At 43.4% G+C, this 14,809-nt stretch overlaps 1 protein-coding gene across 1 annotated transcript in view; it reads right to left on the reverse strand.

Moving 5' to 3' along the window:
• Positions 1-2,404: 2,404 nt before the first annotated feature.
• The window catches only part of LOC310934882 (uncharacterized protein), a gene marked incomplete at both ends in the record, with an annotated part of 34,086 nt that continues 21,681 nt past the window's right edge, over positions 2,405-14,809 (reverse strand). Inside the window, 3 exons of the mRNA XM_083898682.1 lie at positions 2,405-2,444; positions 2,796-2,969; positions 3,055-3,228. Coding sequence (XP_083754808.1) covers positions 2,405-2,444; positions 2,796-2,969; positions 3,055-3,228 — 388 coding nt within the window. The remainder of the gene's footprint in view (positions 2,445-2,795; positions 2,970-3,054; positions 3,229-14,809) is intronic.

Here is a 14,809-nt window from a genome sequence, read left to right on the forward strand (position 1 = left end):
ACTCTCCCGCACCAAAGTCACTCACTCTCCCGCACCAAAGTCACTCACTCTCCCGCACCAAAGTCACTCACTCTCCCGCACCAAAGTCACTCACTCTCCCACACCAAAGTCACTCTCCCACACCAAAGTCACTCACTCTCCCGCACCAAAGTCACTCACTCTCCCGCACCAAAGTCACTCACTCTCCCGCACCAAAGTCACTCACTCTCCCGCACCAAAGTCACTCACTCTCCCGCACCAAAGTCACTCACTCTCCCGCACCAAAGTCACTCACTCTCCCGCACCAAAGTCACTCACTCTCCCGCACCAAAGTCACTCACTCTCCCGCACCAAAGTCACTCACTGTCCCGCACCAAAGTCACTCACTGTCCCGCACCAAAGTCACTCACTCTCACACACCAAAGTCACTCACTCTCCCACACCAAAGTCACTCACTCTCCCACACCAAAGTCATTCACTCTCCCACACCAAAGTCACTCACTCTCCCGCACCAAAGTCACTCACTCTCCCGCACCAAAGTCACTCACTCTCCCACACCAAAGTCGCTCACTCTCACACACCAAAGTCACTCACTCTCCCACACCAAAGTCACTCACTCTCCCACACCAAAGTCACTCACTCTCCCCCACTAAAGTCACTCATTCTCTCACACCAAAGTCACTCACTCTCCCACACCAAAGTCACTCACTCTCCCACACCAAAGTCACTCACTCTCCCACACCAAAGTCATTCTCTCTCCCACACCAAAGTCACTCATTCTCTCACACCAAAGTCCATAGAGAAAACCAGTGATTTTAACATCACAGAGACACAGGAGCTGTTGAATAACAGTAACTCAACTACTAAAAGTTCAAATGTCTTATTTTGTAAAATTTGGCTTTAAAAATATTTAATTTAGACTTAACTCAGTGACACAAAGTGGCCACACGAGGCAGCAGAGGACCAGCAGCAAAAAATTAATGTCCCCAGAATGAAAAAATGTCCCCACAAATAAGGTGTTTTGCCAGGGGTTGGTCCACACAAGAATAGAAATACAAGCACACACAGATACGCATCTACATGTCTGTACCACATTGTGGGGACCACGATCAGGACTGGGCATAATGTCCCCAGAACGAAAAAATGTCCCCACATATAGGGTGTTCTGCCAGATGTGGGGGGGGGGTTGTCAGACTGCATGAAGAGGAGGAGCAGTGCATGCTGGGACAGAAAGTCAGGTCAGTGCGATGATGATGATGATGATGATGATGATGATCTTCAGAGAAACTTCTTTATTTACATTTGATTTAAAACCTTTTATTTTATATAAAGCATTTTATTTCACTTGATTCACTTTTTGTTATTTTTGTATAAATGTATTAATTTTCACTTTATTTTTTCATTTTCACTTAAAACATTTGTTTTTGTTCATTAGTTTTACTTCATCTTATTTTGAACTAAAATCATTTTTTCATGTCTGTTTTGACTGAGTGTGAACCTCTGTGTTTCAGGCTGGTTCTCAGCAGCAGGGGGCGCTCACAGCACAGTCAGTAGCTCATTATAATGAGCAGCACAGGTAGACGACTCAGTTAATGACAGACAATCATTGTTTATGATGAATTACTGAGGCTTTAACATCAGGTTCTAAACAGTGAGACCTCGTCCACCACTGAAGCTGCTGTCTCTTCATGTTCTACAGAGAACACAGAGACACTGAGGAACCAGGAAAGACACAGAACCCAGGATACAGTGTTTGAGTGAATGTGGTCCTGAAGGTGTGGAGGTGGATCAGTGAGTCAGAGGAGACTCTGTAGAAGGACAGAGTCCCAGCAGGACAGTCCACAAACACTGAGACTCTGTGAGAGACAGAGGACGATGTGATGGATGTGAATGTATTACAGTGAGCGACAGAATAACCATCATCAGAGCAGATCAGACTCCAGGACTGATTATTATATCCAAACACACAGTCAGAACTGTTCTCTTTCCTCTTGATTCCTCTGTAACTCACTGATATATAAACTCTTCCTCTCCACTCGACCTCCCAGTAACAGAGACCAGTCAGACCAGATCTGCACAGCAACTGATAACAGTAATCAAATCTGTCTGGATGATCAGGATACGACTGATCTTCTCTCCCATTGGTCACTTTCCTGTTGTCTTCAGACAGTTTGAGTCTTCTGTTCATTGTGTTTGTGTCCAGTTCCAGTTCACATGAATCTGATGAAGAACAAGACACAGCTGCAGTTTATTGATGATCAGCTGAGATGTTGTTATTTCCTGTAAATCCATACTTACACTTCCTGACACCAGGTTTTAGCCTCTGCTCTCCAGCATGGTCCATCCTGGAGGAAGAAACAGTCTGAATGAGTTTGTGTCTTAATGACGCACTCTGGTGGACACAATGATGAACTACACCCTGGTGTCAGATGAAGGACAGGTGTGTTTCAAAGACAAGACGGTGTCTGCAGAACCAGAGACCACAGTTTCAGGAGGCTACGCATTTTCTTAACAGCGCCACCATGTGGACAACACAGAAGACAACTCCTGTATATACATTTATAACTCCTGTCAAACAAGAACAATATCTATCAGGCAGATGATCCACTGTGGCGCCCCCTAAAGGCAGGAGCCAGAAGAAGAAGAACAGGTGTTTAAAATGTTTGACTAATGTTTGGTTATATTCACTGACTTCTTATCACATTTGTCTCATAAACGACAGCAGAATAACAGAACATCTTCAACCTGAACCTTCTTACAAGTTTGAATGGTGCTGTTGAAGATGAAGCAGAAGAGGAAGAGGAGGAGGAGAATACCTGAGAGTGTCCAGTCTCCAGTGTGGACTCTTCAGTCCAGCAGACAGAAGCTTCTCTCCTGACTTTCCTGGATGATTGAAGCTCAGGTCCAGTTCTCTCAGATGGGAGGGGTTGGAGTTCAGAGCTGAGGTCAGAGAAGAACATCCTTCTTCTGTGACCAGACAACCTGACAGACTGGAGTTAAGAAGATATGATGAACTCAGAACATCTTCATCAACAAGAACCTCAAGATCAACTGTCAAATAAAGTGAGTCCTGACCTGAGAGTCTCCAGAGAACAGTGAGGACTCTTCAGTCCATCACACAGCAGCTTCACTCCTGAATCCTGAAGGTCATTGTTACTCAGGTCCAGGTGTCTCAGACTAGAGGACACAGAGCTGAGGACTGAGGACAGAGCTTCACAGCTTCTCTCTGAGAGTTTACAGTCACTCAGTCTGAGGTAGAAAACAGTGATGAACAAAAGGTTAAACATGTTTATCTTCTGAATATGTCTTATTAATATTTATATATTGATCCACGTACAGAGCTTTGTTGGAGGCTTTGACCACCGGCAGCAGCTTCAGAAGAGCCTCCTCTGAAGCAGAGAACTTCTTCAGGTCAAACTCTTCCAGATCTTTTCCTGATGACAGTAAGATGAAGACCAGAGCTGACCACTGAGCAGGAGACAGTGTCTCTGTGGACAGATGTCCTGATGTGAGGGACTCTTGGATCTCCTCCACAAGAGAACCATGGTTCAGTTCATTCAGACAGTGGAACAGGTTGATGCTTCTCTCTGCTGACAGATTCTCACTGATCTTCTCCTTGATGTACTTAGCGGTTTCCTGATTGGTCTGTGAACCACTTCCTGTTTGTGTCAGTAGACCTCTTAAGAGCTTCTGATTGGTCTCCAGTGAAAGACCCAGGAGGAAGCGGAGGAACAAGTCCAGGTGTCCATTTGGACTCAGTAAGGCCTGGTCCACAGCACTGTGGTGCAGATGATTCAGTTTGTGTCTAAACAGACTGGACCTCAGTCTGGACCTCTGGATCAACAGATTTGTTCCAGAGGTGATGAAGGTCAGATGAACATGAAGAGCAGCCAGAAACTCCTGAACACTCAGATGGACAAAGCAGAAGACCTTGTCCTGGTACAGGCCTCTCTCCTCTTTAAAGATCTGAGTGAAGACTCCTGAGTAAACTGAAGCTGCTGTGATATCGATGCCACACTCTGTCAGGTCTGATTCATAGAAGATCAGGTTTCCTTTCTGCAGCTGCTCAAAAGCCAGTTTCCCCAAAGACTTAATCATCTCCATGTTCTCTGGACTCCAGTGTGGATCTGTCTCAGCTCCTCCATCATATTTGACCTTCTTCACTTTGGACTGAACCACCAGGAAGTGGATGTACATCTCAGTCAGGGTCTTGGGCAGTTCTCCTCCATCTCTGGTTCTCAACATGTTCTCCAGAACTGTTGCAGTGATCCAGCAGAAGACTGGGATGTGACACATGATGTGGAGGCTTCGTGATGTCTGGATGTGGGAGATGATCCTCCTGGCCTGCTCCTCATCTCTGAACCTCTTCCTGAAGTAGTCCTCCTTCTGTGGGTCTGTGAACCCTCTGACCTCTGTCACCATGTCAACACAGTCAGGAGGGATCTGATTGGCTGCTGCAGGTCGTGTGGTTATCCAGAGGCGAGCAGAGGGAAGCAGTTTCCCCCTGATGAGGTTTGTCAGCAGCACGTCCACTGAGGTGGACGCTGTGACATCAGTCAGGATCTCAGTGTTGTGGAAGTCCAGAGGAAGTCGACACTCGTCCAGACCATCAAAGATGAAGACCACCTTCAAGTCTTCAAACCTGCAGATTCCTGCTTCTTTGGTTTCAGTGAAGAAGTGATGGATGAGTTCCACCAAACTGTACTTCTTCTCTTTCAGCACATTCAGCTCTCTGAAGGTGAAGGGAAATGTCAACTCTATGTCCTTGTTGCTTTTGTCTTCAGCCCAGTCCAGAGTGAACTTCTGTGTTAACACTGTTTTCCCAATGCCAGCCACTCCCTTTGTCATCACTCTTCTGATTGGTCCGTCTCTTCCAGCTGAGGCTTTAAAGATGTCTTCTTGTCTGATGGTTGTTTCTGCTCTGTCTGGTTTCCAGGAAGCTCTTTCAATCTGTCTGACCTCATGTTCTTCATTGACCTCTCCAGTCCCTCCCTCTGTGATGTAGAGCTCTGTGAAGATCTCATTCAGAAGGGTGGGGTTTCCTGCTTTAGCCACGCCCTCAAACAAACACTGGAACTTCTTCTTCAGGTTTGATTTGAGTTCACGTCGACAAGCTGCAGCTCTGGTTTCTGAAAGAACACAAGAAAATAAATCAGTGAGTGGATCATTGAGAAAATAAGATGTTCTTCCTTTCACATTAAAAGTCCTCTTACTGATCTGCAGACAGTCAGCGAGCTTCTCCTGCTTCATCCTCCTCAAGAAGTTCTCTGTGATCTTCAGAAAGGCCTCTCTGCTCCTCCTCTGCTCCTCATCTTCACCATCCAACACCTCCTCATCCTCCCTCTGACTCTCTGAGACTTCTGTGTGATCTGTACCCAGAACCTTCTGGATCTTCTTCAGCTCGTTCTTCACAAAGCAGATGATGTTCTCCTCCAGCAGCTGGAACAGAACATGTGAAGTTTAACCTGAGATGATCAGTGACAGAGTGAAGTCCTGCAGGTCCACAGAGCAGCATCCAGACTGTCAGGACCAGGACTCTGCTTCAATATGAACAGTAGTGTCATGTACATGTACACACCTTAAATATAGAGTCCAGGTCTGCTCCATGCTGCTGGACAGACTGACCACTGAGAACCTCTGTCCTCTGCTGATCAACTCTGAGGAGAAAACATTCAGAGTCATTAACTAAAGCAGGTTTTCACTGAGCTGCACCTACGTTTCTTCTTCAGCCAAAGTCACATGACATGAGTTTGACAACTTGAAGACAAAAGTCCCTGAAGGACAGTCTCTAGTGTGTGTGTGTGAAGTCTCAAAGACACAATCAGAGAGGCTTGACCATGAGTCCCTGACCAATCACGGACTCTGACTAGATTTACTGTTGGACATGTTTTCAGAGACGAGGACAGGCTGAAGACATTTAGTGGACTGGTCCACCAAGGACAAGAAGACTGGTTTTCTGGATTAAACATGTTTTGGACTAGACAGGCTCCCCCTGGTGGAGGATTATGTAAGTGTGTGTTACTATGTGTGAAATTCTTACATCAGTTCACCATGTTTTTGTCCATCCTTGAAGTTAATAAGACGATCAAAAGATTGGTCACTCTTCATGGACAAACAGCTGGGTCCAGGTCCAGATTCAGGTCCAGGTCCAGGTCCAGGTCCAGGTCCTACAGAGTCTGGTCTCTGTTGAAGGATCCTCCTACAAACACAGGACATGTAAATCCACCATCTGCTCTGATAGATTGATGTCTTTAATGATGGACAGTATCAGGAGACAGAGATGGTTTGACCCAGATGGTGTCGGCTGCTCGGTGTCAAACTCTACACTGATCAACACATTTAAGACTTCCACTAAAACATGGAGAACATCTTCAGTCAGATCACTTTACCCAAAGCCAAGGACGTGAGCCAGGACTGTTCCACATTTATTCAACATTTCTTATTCTTTCATGGCTCCAGATCTGAGCTTAAAGAGACGGCTCTGTTTGGGACTTGGGTCCAGAATGTCTTGGTACTGGATCTGAGGTCCTAAATATAAGGTGTCTCTGGTGCTACATGGTGGATCATTTGAGTTGTTGACCTGTGAAGACCTCCATCATCTGACCTCTGTTCTTGTTTGAAGTGCATAGGTTTATTCATGGACCAGTCACTCTTCATGGAGACACAGCTGGGTCCAGGTCCAGGTCCAGGTCCAGGTCCAGGTCCAGCAGAGTCTGGTCTCTGTTGATGGATCCTCCTACAAACACAGGACATGATGTGTCAATAAAACACTGAGCTGTGACATGGAGACGAGTCACATGATCCATGAGATCTTCATCTGACCTCTGACCCTCATGTTCCTCACACAGAGTGGTTTTAGAGGGCGGAGCTTCCTCTTCACTGTCCTTGATCTGATCCATAGCAGAGCGCCACCTGCTGGGAGAACACAGGACAATCATTACAGCATGGATTCCATTCCAAGTTAGTGTTAGCATGGGTGAACCAGCAGGTCCAGCAGGACCAAGAAGAGCCAGCAACACCAGCCGAGGAGGCGGAGTCAAGTCATAAGAACATGATGTCACAGGCAAGTGATTGTTTTGCAGTTAGCAGCATTAGCCAAGTTAGCTGAGAGAGGGTCAAAGGTCAAAGTCAAAGAAAACTGAAGATGACTTTGAATTATTGCAGAGGCAGCAAAAGCAAACACGCTGAACTTGTTAATGAAAGAGTTCACAAGTGTTTTATAAATGTTACATTTCAGTGTTTTTGGTGACAAAAGTTCAGTGGTTAATGTTGTGAATCAGTGTGATTATTATTCACATGATGAGAAGGTTTGATGTCAAACCATCACTCAGTGAATTAAGACCATAAACAACTTCAGCTCATTGGTGCTCAGCATCCATGTGATTCCAATGTGTCATATCAAATGTCAACCAGCAGATGTCAGCATTTATACTGTGTCAGCAGGGTTCAGAGGAACCAGGACATGTTCACATCCCATAATAAGAAAGGTTTGCAGTATTACAGCAGACATTTCAGCCTCTCTAAGTCACCACAGGGTCAATTCATTCTCTGTCAAAGCTCTGTTCATGTTATCAACGTGGTTTGGTTTGTTGACAAAAAGAACCTGGACAGTTTTTCAGAGAAAGTTTTCTCTTTCAGCAAAAGCACAAACGTCCTCTAAAGCAGTGATTTCAAACGTTTCAAACCTCACATTCATGAAGCTTCACAGTAACAAACATCATGTTTGAGATGAGTTTAGTTCTGTTACCTTCTGATGGTCAGAAATGATGGTCATGAAGCTGTTGAACGTCTGTCAAGTTATTCTGCTGTTTGAACAGGAAACAAACCACACACCAAAGTCTTCTCAAGTCTGATCTGAAGGAAACTTGATGAATCTGATCAAATAACTGCTCTGATCTGAACTTTAGACTCAACGACATCAACTGGAGTCAAACATTAACACAATCAGATCATAAACTTATGAAGTTCTAAGTCCAATCAGTTTAGTATCATCACGTTGTTTTCCATGACATCATAGCTCCTTCTCCTCCTCTGTGGTGTTAATGAGTTAATGACTCTTATTGCGCGATAAGAAAATGGCACATGAATCTATTCACTAAGTTGAGTTTACACAGTGATGAATTTCACTTTATTTTGACGTGGATATAAACGTGGTTGAATTACGCAGTCGGGGCGAGAACGAGTCAGAACGAGTGTGAAATTAGTTTGGGAAACGTCTCAAACATTGAACGTGACGCTGAGGCCGAGTTTGCTTCAGGGCAAATTTGTTTTCAAGAAGCTTCCTGATGGAAATCTCGTTATTTGTTATTTGCACCTTGTGCAAAGTGGAATTAGTTTACTGTGGGAGTTCCTCGAGTCTGAAGTACCACCTGAATACAGAACATCCCTAAGGTGACGTTAGCAAGGATGCTAGGCCAATCACTGATGTAGTGAGAAGTGTTTGTCAAACTACGATGTTCGAGTGAAGCCGAGGTAAAACCGTCACCACAGCTCTGTCAACCAAGCTAACTCATCTCATAGCTCCATGGACTGTTGACCTATCATCATGTTAGAGATGATGGACTTGAGCTTATTCTCCACTGACGACACGTCTTACAAACTATCATGGAGGCCAAACATCATGAGGAGAATCCATGACCAGTACGTCGCAGACAAGACGGCGAAAGAGGAGGTTTGACGGGGGCCATGTTTGTAGCACTGACTGTGGACGACTGTAAACAACATCAGTAAACAACATCAGTAAACAACCAAAACTACCTCATCAAAGTCAGCTGGGAGCTTCACTCGTTTGCCTTAGGTACGTTATGTAGCTTAGCTTCTTCAGCCTAACAGTTACACAGCTTTAGCTAGCTAGCGAACGTTGTTTTGTCTAGTAAACGTTAGCTTGCAGTGCTTTTTAATTTGTACATGTGTGAGCTCTCTAAAGGGCTCAAAGAGTGTAGGACTGGTTGTATGTTGGGAGAAAGGCTGATCAGTCATTTAATGTATGCTGATGACCTTGTTATCATGTCTCCCCAGGTGTGATGAAAACAGAGGAGCGTCACTTTGCAGAAGTGTGTGTCAGGCAGTTTCTCAACATCACAAATCAGTTGGGGATATGTGACAATATGTGACACGACCACAGACAGGAACAGACAGCTCTCCCAGTATGATAGCTGCAGGGAGGATGCTGCCCTTTGAGCGTTTGCCCTGCATCACACAACTTCTACAGAGGGACATTGTTATGTCCCTTTGGGACGTTGGTTTTGATGGTGTATTGGCCAAGTGTCACAAAGTGGTGGCACATTTCGAGCACAGTCTGGTCGACACTGACGAGCTGAATGTCCAGCAAGACCAGGAGTCACTCGTGCAGGACGTACCAACACCCTTGAATTCCACCCTCGACATGATCAAGCCCATGAGACGCAACACTGACCCAGCAGAAGCACAATGTGACCCTCCCAACAAATGCTGAATATGAGAAGCTGGCAAAGCTGGAGAAACTCCTGGAGCCATGCAGGTATGGTCTACAAAGATAGATTGTTCGTGTATAGGCCTTCAACTTCTTGTAAAAGTCACTTTGTATTTAAGTAATGCATTCCCTTAAATGTAATACGATTCAGAACTTTAAAATAGGGAAAATAAATGAGTCACTAATTTATATTGCTTTTTGTCTGTGTGTGTGTGTGTGTGTCTGTGTAGGTCCATCACTGAGCTCCGTGGTTCTACCTGCCCTGTGCCACCTCAGATAATGATCCTGCCTACATCGTGTGATTCAAGGCTGCCTTCACACAGGACCTCAACCAGTGGAGGAAGAAAACAACGCTGGAATGACTGAAGGTATGTCAGATTGACGAGAATATTACTGTATTGTCTGACCATTATAGACTGTTAGGCCAGATTTATATGTTGATAGATGAATGGGTCTCGACAAAATAATGTTCATGCACCCTCGTGTTTACCTCATAAACTCAGGTGATCTCATAAGCCATAATTTGTGATTGACCCCATAAGTTGTTCATATGTCACATATTGATGTTCAGAGTAAAATTATTATGCACATGGTCCTCATAAACCACTAAGAAACAGATGGTCCCCATAAACCATTGAAAAACAACATGGTCTCCATTAACCAGTGAAAAAACAAAGGGTTCCCATAAACCAGTGAAAAAACACATGGTCCCCATTAACCAGTGAAAAAACACATGGTCCCCGTAAACCAGTGAAAAAACACATGGTCCCCATAAACCACTGGAAAAAGCATGTTCCCTTTAAACCAGTGAAAAAAACACATGCTCCTCATAAACCAGTAAAAAACACATGGACCCCATAAACCAGTGAAAAAACACATGGTCCCCATTAACCAGTAAAAAAAACACATGGTCCCCATAAACCACTGAAAAAACACATGGTTCCCATAAACCACTGAAAAAACACATGGTCCCCATAAACTACTGAAAAAGCACATGGTCCCCATAAACCACTCATAAAGCACATGGTCCAGCTAAACCAGTGAAAAAACACATTGTCCCCGTAAACCAGTGAAAAACAACATGGTCCCCATAAACCAGTAAAAAAACACATGGTCCCCATTAACCACTGAAAACACATGGTCCCCATGAACTACTGAAAAAACACAGGGTCCCCATAAACCACTGAAAAAACACATGGTCCCCATTAACCACTGAAAAACACATGGTCCCCATAAACCACTGAAAAAGCACATGGTCCCCATAAACCACCTAAAGAACACATGGTCCCCATAAACCAGTAAAAAAACACATTGTTCCCGTAAACCAGTGAAAAACCACATGGTCCTCATAAACCACTGAAAAAACACACGGTCCCCACAAACCACTGAAAAACACACGGTACCCACAAAGCACTGAAAAAACACACGGTCCCCACAAAGCACTGAAAAACACACGGTCCCCATATACAACTGGAAAAACACACAGACGCCACAAAGCACTGAAAAAACACACTGTCCCCATAAACCACTTACAAATAAAGCGGTCCTCATGAACCACTGTAAAAACACACGTTCCCTGCAAAGCACTGACAAAACACACAGTCCCCATAAACCAACAAAAAAAACACGTTCCACATAAATAAGTGAAATAACACCAATCCCCATAAACCACTGAAAAAACAAACGATCCCCATAAAAAACTGTAAAAACACACGGTCCCCACAAAGCACTGAAAAAACACATGGTTCCCGCAAAGCACTGACAAAACACACGGTCCCCATAAACAACTGAAAAAAAACACGGTCCCCATATACAACTGGAAAAACACACAGACGCCACAAAGCACTGAAAAAACACACTGTCCCCATAAACCACTTACAAAAAAAGCGGTCCCCATGAACCACTGAAAAAACACACGTTCCCTGCAAAGCACTGACAAAACACACAGTCCCCATAAACCAACGAAAAAAAACACGTTCCACATAAATAAGTGAAATAACACCAATCCCCATAAACCACTGAAAAAACAAACGATCCCCATAAAAAACTGTAAAAACACACGGTCCCCACAAAGCACTGAAAAAACACATGGTTCCCGCAAAGCACTGACAAAACACACGGTCCCCATAAACAACTGAAAAAAAACACGGTCCCCATAAACCACTCAAAAAACACACGGTTCCCACAAAGCACAGACAAAACACACAGTCACCAAAAAGCACTGAAAAAAGACAAGGTCCCCGCACAGCACTGACAAAACATACGGTCCCCATTAACTGGATAAAAACACACTCCCCATAAACCACTCAAAAAACACACAGTCCCCCTAGACAACTATAAAAACACACAGTCCCCACAAAGCACTGGTCCCCATAAAACACTTAAACACATGGTCCCAATAAACCAGTGAAAAAACACACGGTCTCCATAAACCAGTGAAAAAGACACGGTCCCCATAAACCACTTAAAAACACACAGTCCACATAAACCAGTGAAAAAAAGACATGGTCCCCATAAACCACTTAAAAACACATGGTCCCCATAAACCAGTGAAAAAAGACATGGTCCCCATAAACCACTTAAAAACACATGGTCCCCATAAACCACTTAAAAACACATGGTCCCCATAAACCACTGAAAAAACACATGGTCCCCATAAACTACTGAAAAAGCACATGGTCCAGCTAAACCAGTGAAAAAACACATGGTCCCTGTAAACCAGTGAAAAACAACATGGTCCCCATAAACCAGTGAAAAAACACATGGTCCCCATTAACCACTGAAAACACATGGTCCCCATAAACCAGTGAAAAAAAGACATGGTCCCCATAAACCACTTAAAAACACATGGTCCCCATAAACCAGTGAAAAAAGACATGGTCCCCATAAACCACTTAAAACACATGGTCGCCATAAACCACTGAAAAAAAGACATGGTCCCTATAAACCACTTAAAAACACATGATCCCCATAAACCAGTGAAAAAAAGACATGGTCCCCATAAACCACTTAAAAACACATGGTCCCCATAAACCAGTGAAAAAAGACATGGTCCCCATAAACCACTTAAAAACACATGGTCCCCATAATACACTTAAGAAACACATGGTCCCCATTTGGCTGTGTGTGTCCGTCCATGTATTACTTTTGTTGTGGGGACCTAAAACTGTTTCCACACTCACACAATGGGGACATTCTTGCTTGTCGGGACAAAAAGTCCACATCACATAAATTAATAAATTTTTCAGGTTAATATATGTTTTAAGGGTTAGGTTGAGGGTAGAGTTAGGGTCAGATTAGAGTTAGGAAGAGTTAGGGTCAGATTAGAGTTAGGATTAGGATTAGGCCAGTAGTAATTATGGTAAAGGTTAGAGTAAGTCTCCTGGAAATGAATATAAGTCAATGTTATAAAGCGTGTGTGTGTGTGTGTGTGTGTGTGTGTGTGTGTGTGTGTGTGTGTGTGTGTGTGTGTGTGTGTGTGTGCGTGTGTGTGTGGTTCTGGTTTAGTGCAGTTTCACTTAATTAACCACTTACATCTATTTGACTGTATATTCCTGCATATATATTATTTATGATATATGTAAATATTCTTTTTTGAAACAACTCCTCCTGAGCACTTAGTGACGTCAGGTGTCCTCGTTTCACAGCCGTTATATTTAGTGTCCGTCGAGTTCAGTTCCAGTTATTTTCACCACAGAGCAGGAAGTGCTGCAGGAAACGGCTTGAATTAAAAAACAGAAGAAGAAAAGTAAAGTGGCAGCAATCGGTGACCTGTTCTGACGGAACCATCTTTGGTTTGGTCGCGGGATGACGTCGAGGATTGGATTGTGAGTCACGGCGTCCGTGGGGGCGCCAGAGGGAATGAAAAACGCTTATAGTGGAAGAAAGAATTAAGAAAACCCAACAAACTCACTCTCAGTTAACTCAGTGGCACAAAGTGACCACATGAGGCAGCAGAGGACCAGCAGCTCCTGTGTCCCTGTGAGCTAAAATCACTGATTTTCTCTATGGACTTTGGTGTGGGAGAGTGAGTGAACGTTTATAAACTTTTATCTACAGGAAAAGTCTGTCCAACAGTTTAATGCAGTGGTTCTCAATTATTTTCTGTTATAACCCACTTGCATAAAGATGTAGTCGTATCATTTGTCGTTAAAATAGTTATAAGTACACCTCTGCATAACATTGTATGCTTATTAACATTAAAGATAACAAAATATAGAAGAGAAGAAAGAATAACTTTATTGTTTTTTAGTCTGTAACAGAAAAGATTTAAAGTTTTACATTTTATTCTCGTACTGCAAACACAAATCTATAGAGCGTAGACTTAATCTGACAGATTTAACTCGGTGAGACGTTTGCCTGCGTCTGTACCTCGTGATCAACACAACAAAGTAGATGAAAGTAGAGATTTGTTGTGTTGTTTTTTTTTATTGATTGATTATTTCATGAAGCCACAGAAACAGAAACCACAGACTCTGATGAGGTCAATAAAATGATTTTCTGGAAACCGTGGTGAGTTTCCCGTCGCTGTCGTTGACGGAGCAGCAGGAGAACAGAGGTCGTCCTGAGTTTCCCTCGGTTTCACCTGCAGAAACCGCCGCGGCTCGACGTCCGCGATCGCACTTCCTCATTCATCAGCGCACGTTTTATGACGCAATCTGCTGGTGTGGGTCTCGTTTTCCCGTCCCTCAAAGTCATCATCTCTGTGTGGACGGCGGCGCTGACGCCACAGGCCGAAGAAGAGCTGGACTATTTTAGCGTAGCCTTTAGCATCCGCATGTTTCACAAAATGTGAAAGAAACTTCAAAGGTTAAAGAGTCCAAAGAATAAATGGTTTCTGTCATTTTCAATGTGAAGTCGACAGAACTGAGAGAGAAAAACAAGTTCACGTCTTTATCTTCACTGTGAGACAGACTTTTGTAAGCCACTCACTCTCCCGCACCAAAGTCCATAGAGAAAATCAGTGCTGCTCGACTGCTGCCTCCATCACAAAGTGTTGCCTTTATAGTTCATGTCATGGTGAACGGCGCCCTCTGGTGGTTTGTGTGTGTGTAACTCTCATGCAGTGCATGCTGGGACAGAAAGGCTCGTCAGTGAGAAGATGATGTTTTTTAGACAAAGAGTCAAACATTATATATTTATATATATATTATATAATCATTTATATTTGATTTAAAACCTTTCATTTTATTTTATCAAAAGCATTTTTTAATTTTTACTTTGTTTTACTTTTCTGTATCTTTTAATTTCACTTTATTCAGTTTTTGTTATTTTTGTATACATTTATTTGAAACATTTATTTACATTTATTTTATTTATTCATGTTTACATTTCTTCATTTTCAGTTAAAACATTTGTTTTTGTTCATTAGTTTTACTT

Source organism: Microchirus variegatus (assembly GCF_963457635.1).
Source record: "Microchirus variegatus genome assembly, chromosome: 12".
Taxonomy (NCBI): Eukaryota; Metazoa; Chordata; class Actinopteri; order Pleuronectiformes; family Soleidae; genus Microchirus; species Microchirus variegatus.